Source organism: Bombyx mori, chromosome 18 (genome assembly GCF_030269925.1).
Source record: "Bombyx mori chromosome 18, ASM3026992v2".
NCBI classification, from domain to species: domain Eukaryota; kingdom Metazoa; phylum Arthropoda; class Insecta; order Lepidoptera; family Bombycidae; genus Bombyx; species Bombyx mori.
Window position 1 is genome coordinate 11,815,657 of NC_085124.1, and position 15,832 is coordinate 11,831,488.

At 36.2% G+C, this 15,832-nt stretch overlaps 1 protein-coding gene across 1 annotated transcript in view; it reads right to left on the minus strand.

The window, feature by feature from the left end:
- LOC101739133 (forkhead box protein N3) overlaps positions 1 to 15,832 on the minus strand; it is a 30,351-nt gene that overhangs the window by 14,099 nt on the left and 420 nt on the right. Inside the window, exons 2-4 of the mRNA XM_004928387.5 lie at positions 8,007 to 8,221; positions 1,524 to 1,621; positions 653 to 717 (exon numbers count right to left, since the gene is read on the minus strand). Of these exons, the coding sequence (XP_004928444.1) occupies positions 653 to 717; positions 1,524 to 1,621; positions 8,007 to 8,221 (378 nt within the window). The remainder of the gene's footprint in view (positions 1 to 652; positions 718 to 1,523; positions 1,622 to 8,006; positions 8,222 to 15,832) is intronic.

Here is a 15,832-nt window from a genome sequence, read left to right on the forward strand (position 1 = left end):
TAAAAGTGGTCCGTTACATATACAAAAAAACATTCGACTGTTTTTTAATGAAGTCTAATTATTTACACGTATAAAAAAATCACGCGTTTTATTAGTAATAGAATTAATAATAAATCCAAATCTTAGGTAAGTAAGTAGAAATATTTTTATAATTGATTGAAAGCGCATCGCATTGTTTTAGGTTAAGAGAATTTGCGTGTAAGAAACAACGATTTGTCAATATTTTGGACCTTAAACCTGCAAAGCAATTTCATTCAACTTATCCTCGTGAGTTTCAACAAATCAATGTAGTAGGTACTCAATCGAGTAACAACACAATTTAAATACACACAAGAAAGCCAACTAGAGCATAAAACCGGGGAATAGTAATAATTTCGATGCTTCACAAAAAAAAATTTCTTGCTTAGTTGGATGGACAAGCTCAAAACCCACCTGGTGTTAAGTGGTTACTGGAGCCCATAGACATCTACGACGTAAATGCGCCACCCACCTTGAGATATAAGTTCTAAGGTCTCAGTATAGTTACAACGGCTGCCCCACCCTTCAAACCGAAACGCATTACTGCTTCACGGCAGAAATAGGGAGGGTGGTGGTACCTACCCGCGCGGACTCACAAGAGGTCCTACCTAATTTTTATTTATTATTTATTTACCTTTAGAATGATTTGACTGCCCATCGTTTTCGTGTCTTCAATGTCGCTTTTTGTTAAGTTTATACCTGTAACATAGTTTTTACGCATTATGTTTACATTCAAAAGTTTAATTACATTAGATCTGTACTGTATAACAATTTCGTAATATAAATTATAAGAACACGAAGAGACGTTTCAAAGTTACTGATTTGTGACCTTAAGCTTTTTTTTTCGTTTCATATCAAGATTAGATTATCTAGTGATTTCCAAGGCTGAGATGTTTAAATAATCGAATGTACGGAATCGATGGAAAAATACGATCGAATACGATTTATATCGAGTGAGTGCACAATATTTTTTTGCGATTTTTCTTCGATCGATTAATTCGCCCGTCGTGATCCAACTTCCATTGTTTTGGTCGTCTACAAATCGCGAACTTTTATTTTAATCCATGAGAGGGTTAGCTTAGCAGGGCACGTCTTGCGTGTGTTTCGAGTATAATTCATGAGGTGAAGTATTTGCTAAATATCGGTCAATAGAAGTGCGAGGTACTTTGGAACGGTGATGGCCACGCCTCTTTTTCTAAGAAGTATTTTGTTACTTGTGTTCAAATAGTTTGAAGCCTAGTAAGACTTCGACTAAATGTCTCAATGTGAGGTCAATCACATCGTGAAGTCTATGGGCTCCGGTACTCATTTAACGCTAGTACAGCGATTAGCTCATCTATAAGTCTATAAACATAAGACAGATATGGTAACTTTAGAAAAGAAAAGATATATAATTGTGATACTGTGTTGCCAACTATGAAAGAAGATATTGATCTCATTAAAAACAGTATAGTATTGGTTTATTTAGATTTTTTTTGTAGGGAAAATGAACCGAATCTTGTTACCTCTGAGAAGGTTCTTGTCTTGTAGCCAGCTGAGGCTGGTGAGATCGTCGTCGTTGTCCGCTGGAGGCAAGTTACCGGCATTCCCTCCACATGCAACCCTATTACAATACAGTTTAGAAATATAACAATACATTTAATATAAGAAATGGGTATACAAGGTGGAGTCTGAAAGTAGTAACGGAGAAAATAAAGAGCGGAAGGTTATAGTGGTATGGGCATGTAATGCGCAGAGAGGATGATTATGTGGCCCAAAAGACCCTAGGTATGAAAGTGGACGGTAATATGAGGATGGGCCGTGTTAAAAAGACTGGGATGGACTTTGGGAAAGAGGATATTCGTGAGGATGTGAGACAGATGACTTATGATAGGCCTGAATGGAAAAAGAAGACATGCTGCGCTGACCCTACGTGACGGCAAGAAGAAAAATAACATTTATATCTATAACAATACGTTTGTAGCGAGTGTGGTACGTAAGTCTTTCTGAAGGCACATTTGCTCGTGTATCTCGTGCTCTAGAAAGAGACAATCGAGTTAACTGCGCGTTGTCTCTTTCTTACTCTGCCCATGATGAGTTTCCAGCAATGCTCTCCACTAATATAGTAAAAAATTTGACAATACGTTTTAACATTCTGCCCAGCGACGGTGCACATTGAATGACCGCAACTATACCACGCGCGATAATGCCGCATGGACGAGAACCGGGAAGTTTCCGAGATATCGTTGTGGTGTTGTCGGTCAGCCGAAAAACATCACGCTGGATGTACATGCTAGTCGAGACACCACGAGGCAGGCCGAGGATGCGTATGTACACGTTATAATACTGATTGTAAGAATGAATATTAAAAAAAAAAGACATGCCCGCCGAGTTTCTTGCCAATTCTTCTCAGGACGGAGGCTAGTTTTTGTGAATTGGCGGTAGTTCTTTTGACGTTCAACAAGTATGTACCTTCATTTATGTTGAATAATTTTTATTTTTATTTGATTTGATTTGGCACCCTCGTCTCGTCACGTGGCTTAGTTCGGTCTCGGAAGCGTATCGGTTTTTTACGCTCGAGTCAAAGGTTCTCGGGGAGTCTCGTGAAGAAAACGAGAGCGCGCCTGTACACAAACGTTCGTTTAGTTGTCCGCGAACTGCGTCAGTTTCTTCTAGGTCCATCGCAACGGGCATACGAACTTACGAAGTTCAATGAATACGAGTGTGTATGTGAGATGTTTAACGACAAAGGGAAGATCTTCGGGCGAGCGGGTGATATTGCTCGGTAGACCGACGGTCCGAATGAGCTTATCTTGAAAATGTGTTAAGCGAGATTCAAACATCTGTCAAATATCTTGCTTTGCATGAGGGCTATCGCCACATGTTGACGGTGTGGTCTCGTGTCGAGCCTTTACGCGACTAGAGCAGACCAGAGGCACATGAGAAAACGATACGAGCATGTACAGCCGGCATCACATACATTTCTGCTTGCCCGGTTACCGGACGAGTGGCGTTAAACTTGGTTAAACCCGTTTAATGACTAGAGCATTATGTAATAATCGCCGCGTACTTCACTTGACATTGAGTGTGCTCGGAAAATGTGGATATCTATACTAATCTATACTAATATTATAAAGAGGAAAGATTTGTTTGTTTGTTTGTATTGAATATGCTCCGAAACTACTGAACCGATTTGAAAAATTCTTTCACTGTTTGGAAGCTACACTATTCTCGAGTGACTTATGCTATAATATTTTTTGGAAAAAATTAGGGATCCTTACTAAAATTCCAATAATGTAACCCACGTTGTAAAAAAATTACCTAAAATATTCTTTACATTGCGTGCCCTGCGAAAACTATTGATGAAAGAATAAAATAATGTACGACTTTGCAGAACACATTATTATTTACAAAAAGTATCGCGACAGCATATGTCTAACTATTATAGTTATGCCGCAATAAGTGTTCTTTTATTTAAAAACATAAAACAACGTCAATAACGTTGAAATTTTTTTAAAGACCCGAGCGGAGCCGGGGCTGGCCGCTAGTCACTAATAATTTTAGCTTTCAATATGAAGACGTCTTCAAAGTTACGCTAGTTAAAATGGACGGCCAAAAGTAATTTTTTTAGTATCATAACATCCGTTGTTATCTATCTATTATCTATTGTCTTTTATATTAAGTATGGAATAGGACATATATCTATTAGGATATGTACTTTAGTACTCGCGTCTTCGTTAATCCCTGAATTCCCCTCAAGCGGAACGGCTTAGCCTGAAATCGCGGCTGGCATTACGGCTCTCACTAACCCACTACAACGGTTCGTAGGTCTTTGAAAGTATGAAGTTACCGTTTTATAATACTGGCCATTTGAAATGTAATTTCTGTATGGCTGGCAATAAATTCGAAAAACATATGAATTTTAATTTAAGAATGTGAAGCTCTATTTTCAAATTCAGTCGTTTGTTTACTGATCAGTGTTTTGTTTTCAGTACATTTGCATCTTTTCCGTTAATATGGACACGATAAAAACACGAGTCCCGATCGCGGTGGCAATACCACATAAACGGCTCACAACGATAATGACGTGTAGGTATATAGGGAACACTATACTCATATAGGAACGGACGACTCGTTATTGGTTTGAAAGCTTCCTACATGGAATTTTTTTATCTAAAAACTGAGTTCCGTGGTCGCCCGTAAAGTCAACAACGACGAATTAAAGACTAAAGTGAAGCTGTTGATAACTATCTCTATTTAAAAGAAGAGAAAGAGATAAGAAGAATATACTTTATTGCACACCAAAACACAATTTAGGTACATTCAAAAAACAGTAAAAAAGCAAATACATCCCGACATTCCAGACAACCGTTTAATTTACAGAAATTATAGAAAAAATAAAAATATAGCAGGTATGTTGCGGTGTACTAAAGACAATACATTATTATAGAAAATATATAATACATACAATAAACAGATATATACCGTTTACATAGAACATTAAATATATAGCCAGAAGTATAGATAATATAGAATATAGAAAAGAAGCTTTTAACAATAGCATCAAAACAATATTGGTCCATTTGGTGCCTCACGAACTGAACGATCGCGTTATGGTATGCATAGCCTTGCTTAACAGACACAGAAACGAAGCGAATTTGAACCGTATTGTCTGGCGCTGAAAAATGGATTTTCGATAATCATAAGCGGTCATCGTGTTGTTTAGATCCTAGTTCAGCACCTAAGCAATGCCCCAAGCCAAAACTAACCCCTAAAAAAGTCATGGCCACTGTTTGGTACTCTAGTGCCGGTATAATTTATCAAAGCCGTTTATCAATTTATAAAATCATAATATTAAAAAATAACTTGAATGATTGGCCAATTTTTGGCTAAAACATTCCTAGACTTAAATAAAAATTTAATTCGTAACAGTACGAATTAACGGGGCTGTACCGGTAACATTTAATTTTAATCCAAGCAATCGACCATAAAGCTGCTTTCAGACTACGCCATAATATAATAGCATATAGTATTTAACTCATAGCACAACAATATCGCGCACCATACATTGTTATAGACACGTTCACACTGTACCTATTGTACTATATATTATTGGCTTTGTATACGACTTACTATGCTATTGCTATATGGCACTATACTATAGCGTAGTCTGAAAACAGCTTAATGCATCTATAGTTCAGTTGTATCACGTATAATGAGATTGCGTTATTAATATCAGTTAAAGTAATAATAATAACGTAATGAGCAGTCTCTATTACATTTTCTAAAACAAAAACAAAATCTTAAACATCGCTCTAGATTCCTTATCGTTATCACGTGTGTACTGTTCCCGATTCTTAGCATCTCTAATTTAAAACAAATTTTTAAGTGCACGGGTACCGAACAATGCAAAAATATGTAGTTTCAAATGATTTATATAGTTGTTTTTGGCACTTTAGGGAAAGTTTCGTGGGTATTATAATTAACTTATTTTCCCACCTATGCTGATAGGCTAGAGAGGCTATTACAGCTTCTTGATGTGTAGGCGAGCTCACGGTGCTCAACCCGAGAGTGTTGCTAACACTGGCCCTAGCAAGAGCAGTGCTTCGCAGAATCTACCACCGGATCGGAAACGCGACTCACCGAGAAGATCTGGCGAGAAACTCAGTAGGGTTTTAAATATAATTAACGGTCGACAAGTGGCGCTTGTATACTGATCGCAAATCAATTATTAGTGAAATCAGGTCAGCCTCGTTCCTGACTATCGCACATTATAACAGAGCAATAAAATAAAATAGCAACAAATACACATTAAAACAATTGAAATCTTTATTTTAAGATATTATTATACTCCAAAATAATCACAGACAAACGTGGCCATGTAACTGTGGTCCATAATAGCGATAAAAGATTTTATGTAACGGAGACGATATGTTTCGAGGTGAATCCAAAATCAGGTCGATACATTGAAAGGATTATTTCTTTATCTAAAAGAACAGTAGTACATTTCGCGTATGGTTACGCACGTTCATCAATCAACGACAACTTCAAGTAAAACAGATAGCGTGCAGTATATTATAAGTAAATACATTTCGCTAGGTTAGTGGGTAAAAACGTATTGCTCGATAATAATAATACAGTTGCTCGGTTGATAAAACAATAAAACGTTGATTAAGAAACTGCTGTGTAATATGCCAGTATTGCTAGCGTAGTCGAAACATTCGACGACTATTATCGAAGTAAATGATACATGTATTTATCATTCCTACCTTTCGTAACGCGATGTGTTTATTACACAACACCTATCACTGCCGTGTCCGAGTCAAAAGTTACTTTATCGATGTTTCCAAATGTCAACCAATTGTAATTGAAGTGAATGGCAAATAAAGGGACTGTTTTTTCTTTTTTTAATTGCTTCCGTTATAACACATGATGTATTTATCTCGTAAAATAACGATTCGTAATTACACGCTGTGAACAGGTATATAAATAAACGCTAGGTTATTTGTTGATACAGCATATTAAGTAACTTGGTTTTAGCCGCGACTCCGTCCGCGTGGAAATTAGTTACTTTGGCATAACGCTAAATTTTACCCCCCTTCATTTACGTAGAAAGTGATAATATTTTTGAATTATAGAATGTTAAGATTTAAACCCCTATTTTTGAAATATTCTTTATTGGTGCTCCACTTGTATTGGCCTTACTGTGATGTTATATAGCCGAGCTATTTAAACCCCTATTTTGAAACATTATTTATTGGTGCTCCATTTGTATTGGCCTTACCGTGATGTTATAAATAAATAAAATAAAAAATAAAATAAAATAAGCCTATAGCCTTCCTCAATAAATGGGTTATCTAACACTGAAAGAATTTTTCAAATCGGACTAGTAGTTCCTGAGATTAGCGCGTTCAAACAAACAAACTCTTCAGCTTTATAATATTAGTATAGATGGTGTAATTCGAGAATCAAGTACACAGAAATGAAGTAAACATAACACGTTTGAAGGTTGCACATCCAGTCTATTAACCCTTTGACTGCCATTAGTAGGTCACCGGTTACCTACGTGGCGCACTGAAGTATTAAGTAATTATTTCGATTTCAGTGTGCTTATTTCTAGTTTGTTAACGCTCTCGATAGCGTAAAAGTTAACTCAAATTTGTATGGAGTTAGATCGTTTGCCTACGTTTGCCGTTGTGGACGCTGTTCCAACTGCATCACACTTTAAAAGACTAAAACGTATATTAAAAACAAAAGTAGGCAAAGTTAGGTATTCCAGACTCTTAGTAACAGAAATCGACATAGTTACTTCAGTGCGCCGGTGACCTATATGTCAGTCAAAGGGTTAATAACGGCCGTGAACACATATCGTCTAACGTCTTTTCGCATTAAAAGTGTACAATTTCTAAAAATAATCGAAATTGAGTTAATATGCGGAATCATTTGGTATCGCCTGTATTTTTCTCATAAAGACTGGCAAAAAGCGTAGTTTATTTTAGTTTTTTTTTAAATTTACTTATCTTTTGACAACCATTAACAAAATTAATACATAATTTTAACTTACGTTAAAAGACGTAACTGGTAAAAAAAAAAACGAATGTTGCAAAGATGATCAATATTAAAAATATGATTATACAGTTTTAATGCGAGAAGACGATATTATTATATTAAAAACAAAAGTAGGCAAATTTAGACAATCCAGACGCTTAGTACCAGAAATCGACATAATTACTTCAGTGCTGCAGTACATAATATTACTGGTCGAAGGACCTCTTGTGAGTCCGCACAGGTAGGTACCACCACCCTGCCTATTTCTGCCGTGAAGCAGTGATGCGTTTCAGTTTGAAGGGCAGGGCAGCCGTTGTAACTATACTGAGACCTTAGAACTGATATCTCAAAGTGAGTGGCGCATTTATGTCGTAGATGTGCCGCGTAGGGCGCCGGTGACATACATCGCAGTCAAAGGGTTAATAGCGGTCGTAAACCCGTCATGTTGTCTGTAAACTCACGCGGGTTGCGATGTTTCCATGTCCGAGTCATCGGAAGCGCCCTCGATGTCGTCGAAGTTGTCGATGACCCGCCCGGAGACCTCGAGGCGCCTGAGCGAGCGGCCGCTGGAGGCGACGTGCCTCGCGATCTGCCTGATGAGCCGGCGGGGCAGCGGCAGTGACGCGCGAACGCCTCGGGCCGGCGACCCGCCACGTTCGCCGCGCATTGGCGCCATCTGATTCGCATAAATACACAACGACTATTATAAACCGCACCCACTTCGATAAAGCGGCACGACACTAGAACCCTCTCATCCTGGCCGCCGGTAACTACATTCCCGATACTGCGGACAGAACGGAAAGCAGTCGACGTCGCCCCAAACACGTCATTTCCGATCCTCCCGATCCACTAACGGTGTTTTTAGGTACCTCAAGCACCGGTCATCGTTCTCGTCGAACCCGTCGCTTGCGACGAAGGGCTCGACGCAAAAATTAACCCACAGACAAAGCCCACTGAGTTTCTCGCCGGATCTTCTCAGCGGGTCGCGTTTCCGACCCGGTGGTAGATTCTGCGAAGCACAGCTCTTGCTAGGGTTCGTGTTAGCAACGTCGTCAGGTTTGAGCCCCGTGAGCTCACCTATTAGTTAAGGTTACGCTGAAATAGCTTCTCAAGGCTCTCAGATCAGGTAGAAAAAAAAACTGCAACGGCACAAGAGCCTTGATCTGTTATTCTGCTTAAAAACTGAAGACCGAAGATATGTTTTTATTTATTCGCATAATCGTTAGTTTTTTTTTTTGTTATTGCTTAGATAGGTGGACGAGCTCACAGCCCGCCTGGTGTTAAGCGGTTACTGGAGCCCATAGACATCTACAACGTAAGTGCGCTACCCATCTCGAGATATAAGTTCCAAGTTCTCAGTATAGTTACAACGGCTGCCCCACCCTTCAAACCGAAACGCATTATTGGTTCACGGCAGAAATAGGCGGGGTACCTACCTCTGCGGACTCACAAGAAGTTGTTACATTTTTTTTATTGCCCTAGCAGGCAGACGAGCATACGAGCCATCTGATGGTAAGTGGTTACCGTCGCTCATGGACGTCAGCAATGTCAGGGCCAGAGCCAAGCCGCTGCCTACCAATTACATACAAATACATATAATTACATATATTTCCGATTGGCTATTAAATTATAATACATATCTATACTCTCTACGTATAAATCTAGTGGTTTTTGCGGATGTTCCGTTATAACGACTGAACCATCCATCCGATTGACTTGAAACTTGGTATCTATGTAGAAAATACATGTACTTAATGGATAGGCTAATATTTATATGAGTGTTGGACTCCCGACACACCAGTTGCGGGGGCGTTAATGATGAGAATCTTTGTGGGGGTGAGAAATAATAATGTTAATCCAGCGAAGCGGACGACTACACCTAGTTATACTATAAATACAGCTAACTTAAGTTCGTTAAGGTTCAAATTGGGTGGCTGTATATCCCGCATACTGCGATCATCCAATGGTATTCCCTGAAGAACGCATTGCAAGTCCACGCGGGCAGATACCGCCTCCCTGCCTATTTTTAAGGGGATCCAATTATGCGTTTTGGTTCTAAGCACGGAACAACCATTATGCATTACAATTGAGATTTCGATTTCACGTCTCAGGGTTTGATTGTTAATCTCCAACGTCGAAAGAATAAATAACTTGATATCTACCACCAAACAATGAATATACCATCGGAGTTTCTCGATCACATAATGATTAAGTAAGTTATTGTAATTTATGGGCGCTTAGCTTGAATATAGACTAACCTATACCTGAATCATAGAATACAAAGTATCAAAACCCCGATTTATTGAGCTTTCCATTGACTAACAAATCATTTTATATCGTTTGTCCAACAAATGCAAGAAGAGAATGAATTGCGATTTACATTTATACGTTAATCACGTCACTTAGTTTTTCAGGTCGATATAACCTACTTCGAATTGAAACTATTCTCTCTTTTTTTTATTTAATGAATTAAGGCACATAACATGTTTCGTAAAACTTCTAAGTGTACATCCAAAATATGATTTTAATTTTATTCTTTCTCGGGAAATTAAAAATATAGATAACACACGTATGGTAGGTACGTGAACGAAAAACTTTATTTAATTTCGATGTGCACAATCTGATTTTAAAAATAAAATAAAAATGGCATTTAAAATATTGTCGATTAGGATGAATAGTGTGATATAGTTTTACTTGGTGGATAAAACAATTTTAATTGATATTTATACTAAGTGTAAATGTAAGTTTTTATTCGTTAATAATTTCTGGTATTGGAGTGCTTGGGAAACTCACATTAAATTGTGTTAACTATGTATTATATTAAAATATTATGTGGGTACTTAAAGGTCAAGAATAAATAGACAAACAACTTCAATAAGATCGATCGGATTGATGCCTCAAGTCTTACATAAACAATAGCAGAGTCAATATACACACACAAAAGACAATATCGCCACCCTTATTAAAATTTATAACAATAATTATGAAGCTTTTATTTTTAACCTTCGCCAATAATAATAAACAGTTTTATATTTTTAGTGTGATCAGAATAAAATTATTTTTGAATACTGTTAGTTTGTTAATAGTTATCTTCGGTGCAAGATTCGCCTCTGGCGATAAAAGCCTCGACAAATGTTCTCCAATTCTCTATTTTTTTATTGTTGTTCTCGACGAAAGATTTCCCGCCCCCTTTATGATGTAATTACACCATCTCTAATAGTGGTTTGTCTAGTTTACGCTTTTGTTCTAGGGGTATTCAATTGATTACAGTTTGAGCTCATTTATTAGCTTCCAAGCTCTGTAAATGTCCTGCCCATTTAAATTTTAGTTTTAGAATATATTTTATGACATCTCTTACTCTTATTCTCTTTCCGGTAACCAGATTACCGACTCGCATCTTATTAAAATTTAAATGTAATCTATATATTAATACGTGAAGCAAAAACTTTGTATCCCTTTTTACGAAAATTGCGCGGACGGAGGAGTATGAAATTTTCCACACTTATAGAGAATATAGAGAAGAAGTGTACAATGCTATTTTTTTTTAAATAATGCATAGATGATACATTAAATCAATAAAGAAAACATTACACACACTACATACCATGTATTTGACGCACACACGCATGCATATTATTCATTGTCAAACTTTTGTTCTTGACGTCTGTTGTCAAATTGAGATTAAATATTGTTTGTCTTTGTTAATATTTTTTATAGTGTAGTCTTGGCGAAATTTGTGATTATAGAAGTATGAAATACAATCATAATAGTGTACAAACTTACAATTCCAATTAATTATAGTCGAATTTCGACTACTGCGGGACCTCTAGTGTGTAATTACATGATTAATTTGTTTATACCCGTTATTCCAGGAAAAATTAAGCGTGATTAAACTGAATATGACATGACATACGCGGCAAAAGTAATAATAATCTTCGTAATTTAATTTATCGCTGAGACGCGGTGACAAGATCACATAATATCGCTTCGGCCTTGGCATAGTAACAGACAACGAAACGAAATGTACGAAGTACGACCGTAGCGTCGCGGCATCGTGTGGCGTCACCGTGCGCCACCGAACACACCGCTCACATAGTAAATAACTCGCTTACGTTATCTAACGCGCGATTTTTCGAAGATGCTTAAAGCGTATTAGTTACGCTGTCCTTTTATGGTTCCGTAAGTGTATAACACCCGGTGGGCTGTGAGCGCGTCCACCTATCTGAGCAATAAAAAAATTAACTTACATTTTGAAATATACAATACCAACCTGCAGCTTGAAGTCTTTGTCATCAAGAAGGCTTTTAGTTTGAGCGTAGAATTCGGTGTTAGCAGATAGCACGACCTTTAGCATTTCCGCCTCACGGAACAGTTTCACTTATTTAACATGTCTTTTCACATTAAAAGTGTACAATCCCCAAAAATATTCGAAACTGAGTTAATACGCGGGAATCGTTTTGATAACACCAGTATTTTTTTCTCATAAATACTGTCAAAAGAGCGTTTTTTTGTTTTCGTTTTTTTTTTAGTATATCTATATTTTGACTACTACATATTAACAAAATTAATACATAATTTTCTCTTACTTTAAAATACAGATAATGTATCTGGTAAAACACAAAAAAAAAAAATGTTGCAAAGATGATTAATATTAAAAATATCACATGTTAAAACACTCTCCTGTAAAATAAGTATGTTTTGAGATTATACAGTTTTAATGCGAGAAGACGATGTCATCGTTTGTAATTAACGAAAACGTTCAAAGGAATTTCTTATGTTAACACATGAAGCGGGGCGCATCGTTCGAATACAAATTAGTCGGTATCAAAACTAATTTCAATAATAATTCTCTTGTTGTAGAATAAATTAATTGTTTTTTTTTTCTGTATTGCGAAACGAGAAGAGATCGCGAACGCTCCGTGCGATCGTGAATGAGATTGTTCTTCAAGAGTTGCTAAAATTATTTCATTATTGTAGAAAAGGGATCGCAGCGCATAAAATAGAACCTCCACTGTTTCAAAATCTTCTATTATAATAATAATTTATAATTCATACTTTTATTACGTTTTGCTCAATTCGCCATCTTCCTTTTCTCTGTCATTCTCTTCTCTCTTTCTTTCCGTTTTCTCTCACTCACATCTTAACGCTCCGTTCCACAGACTTTTCATACGCTCCGTTCTTACCAATCCTACATTATTGACGATTCCATTTACATACTTTTTGTTACTGTTTAATCAAAAGAAGCAAGTACATTTTAGAACTCATGATTTTATAGTATTTATTTAGTAAACGAAAATATTTGTATGTTTTAATGTGGACGCGTATTATGGCTTGTTTTTTTTTTAGAATGTTTACATTGGCAATATTTATTTTATTTACTATGCCGAGTTATTTCGAATCTAAGTTCGCGACATTTTTATCATTATGGGACAGACAAACTGTAGATAACAACGACTTCGCCTTAAATAAAGCAGTTTGATTTTAATTTACTTTTTTATTTATAGCATAGACGTATTATCGCATTGGCGGCGTATCTGGAGTTTTAATGCAATAAACAGGTAGCGGTACCTACTACTACAAACAATACACATCCCACCAGTAATTACAGAACTTTTTTTGTGGCTTTGATTTTTATTACTTCTGAAGCCATAATGCATAAATAGAGACAAAAGACTAGTAACGTTTTGTTAACATCTGTTATCAACTTGCCGAAAAGTCGATTAAAAAAGATGGCACAGTTATTTTGAACGAAGACTATTATATAATGCAAATTACTAATTTAATTAACCAATTGGCTTAGCTTCCGTACCAACGACGTGCTGATGTAGAACCACGATTTTCAATTAATACGAAATTAATTTATAATTGAAATAGTTCTCTCTTTATAAGCCTTGAGAAAAAAAAGTGTTTTGTAATTTAAAAAATAAAATTTCGAATGTTATCACGTTACGCATGCCGTAAAATTTGTTTTGTAAGAACGTTCGTCTAATACCGAATGTATTTTAATGTATTATTACCCCGTTTTGTCATTAAACTAATTGCAGCTGCAAATTAATTGATTGTGTCGGATTTATTATGCAATAATATTTTTGTTGACGTTTATAATGAAGGGTATATTGAATCAGCCAGTGCGAGCCCGGGGCAAGGAAGGCGAGGCTGTATGTAGTTTAGGAGCTAGACTGATTAAATTGATTATGACTAAATGTTTTTTTCTTTCTTCTAGCTCCATAATAGTAAAGGTGTTTGTAATAGGTTGCTAATACAGTTTGCACGAGGAAATGTGTGAGAATATTTACATGATTAACTGATAGCGTTTAGAATTTCATATAAGTAATAATAGATAAATTTATTATCTATCTTCTATCTATATATATATATATAAATGAATTGCTGTTCGTTAGTCTCGCTAAAACTCGAGAACGGCTTGACCGATTTGACTAATTTTGGTCTTGAATTATTTGTGGAAGTCCAGAGAAGGTTTAATAGGTAGATAAATATGAAAAAGCTCGGAATTAAATAAACAACAACAATTTTGTTTTCCCTTTGATGTGTCCCCCGTCGGACGGATTCCTTTTGTTTGTTTTAAGTTTATTTTATACAAAAGTTTAGGTCTTTTATTTATAGATTGAGGCACTACGAAGTCTGCCGGGTCAGCTAGTCTTTGATATTTCGTCTTACTTGACGAAGAAAATGTAAAATTCGCGAAAAGCCGTAAAAGTAATCGCACGCCACCTCTTGTCCGTTGATGGTACTATAACAGAAGCATTCCATGGAGGGCGATCATGATCGAAAGATCTCACGAAGTTTCATGATAAGCAATTGTTTTAGAGGAAATACGTAAAAAAATATAATCTCCTTTAATTATATTTTTCACTAAATTTTATAAGTTTTAAAACCCAATTACATGCTTCTTACTTATAAAATGATTAAATTTCCAAACAATCTTCTTCATTTATTAAACCACCTAAAGGGTTGAAACTTATAGAAATACATCCATAGTGAATTCCTATGACATAAAGAGGTACCAACATTTCAGGCCTCTATTCTGATATAAGATTTGTAAAAAACTATTTTTACTTAACATCTAAGGTAACGAGCTCCCAATAGAGATAATTTCAACTTTATTCTTTTATGAATGCACTAAAATCACACACACTGCAAATTTATATATATTTTTTGTATGTGTAGAAGAAATCACAATCGTTTTTTTTATTTCTATTGATAAACAGGCAGTTATCAACCACTTTATATCACATTCTGAAATACAAAAAAATGTTTGATAACATTAATAGCCGTTTCTGTATTCAATTGGTTTACTATATTATGTCATCCTTAGTTTTTCTTTCTTCTAAAATTATTTGAAAACTCTCAAAATGCTGTCCAATTTTCTTGTATGTACTTTAATGATTTCATTTTGAAAAATGATAAATTGATATATGATTGATATTAAAGCCATTTAATAATATCACACTAATAATGTATGTAATCAATGAGTTTGAAACAAAAAATATATTATATCATGTAGATTACAGAATTATGCAACATATTGTTCTGGGTATTTTTTTCAATATATATTTAAATGTTCATACAGTAACTCTAGCTTGAAAAAAAAAATACAATTTCAGAATCACTTCTACCTGTAAATCTGGAAGTGGAGCATTGTCTTGTCATTCAGTGAAAAGCCAAAATTAGAAATCCTACAGGAAGTGATAATTGTAATCTAGGTTACACAAAGGTCTGCTAATACTATTTTTGTTACAGACAATTTTCTTGGACATGTTGAATACAGTTCAAAGTGTCAATTTATATTTTTTTGGTACTTTATAAGGTCAAGGTTCAGTAGTCTGTTAGCAAAACACAACTAAATGATATAATACTCACATTAGTCACAACAGGAAAGTTGTAATTCGAATGTGGTTGTGTTGCAATCAATGTAATCAAACAGTTGTGTTATGAGTAGGAGGCGCCCTAACAACGTGGATTAAATCAAACCTATAGTAACTATTCTACCAATTGTGTGATGTAACACTTAGTAACCATGTGTATTTGTGTTGATGAGGTGAAGAACAGCGTCAACAACATGTTGCTAGGAAACTGGTGCGATGGATAGCGCGGCGGACCGCGTGCGTCGCTGCGTCGTGCTCATGCATTACGCTACCGACGTGGAACCGCGTGTGCTTCGTCCTGCACGTGCCAGACTCCAAGGGCTGTTACGTAACTACAGGGACGACCACACTGGGACACCACCGACCTACTCTAACACCCGTTCCATATTTAGATGGAGCGC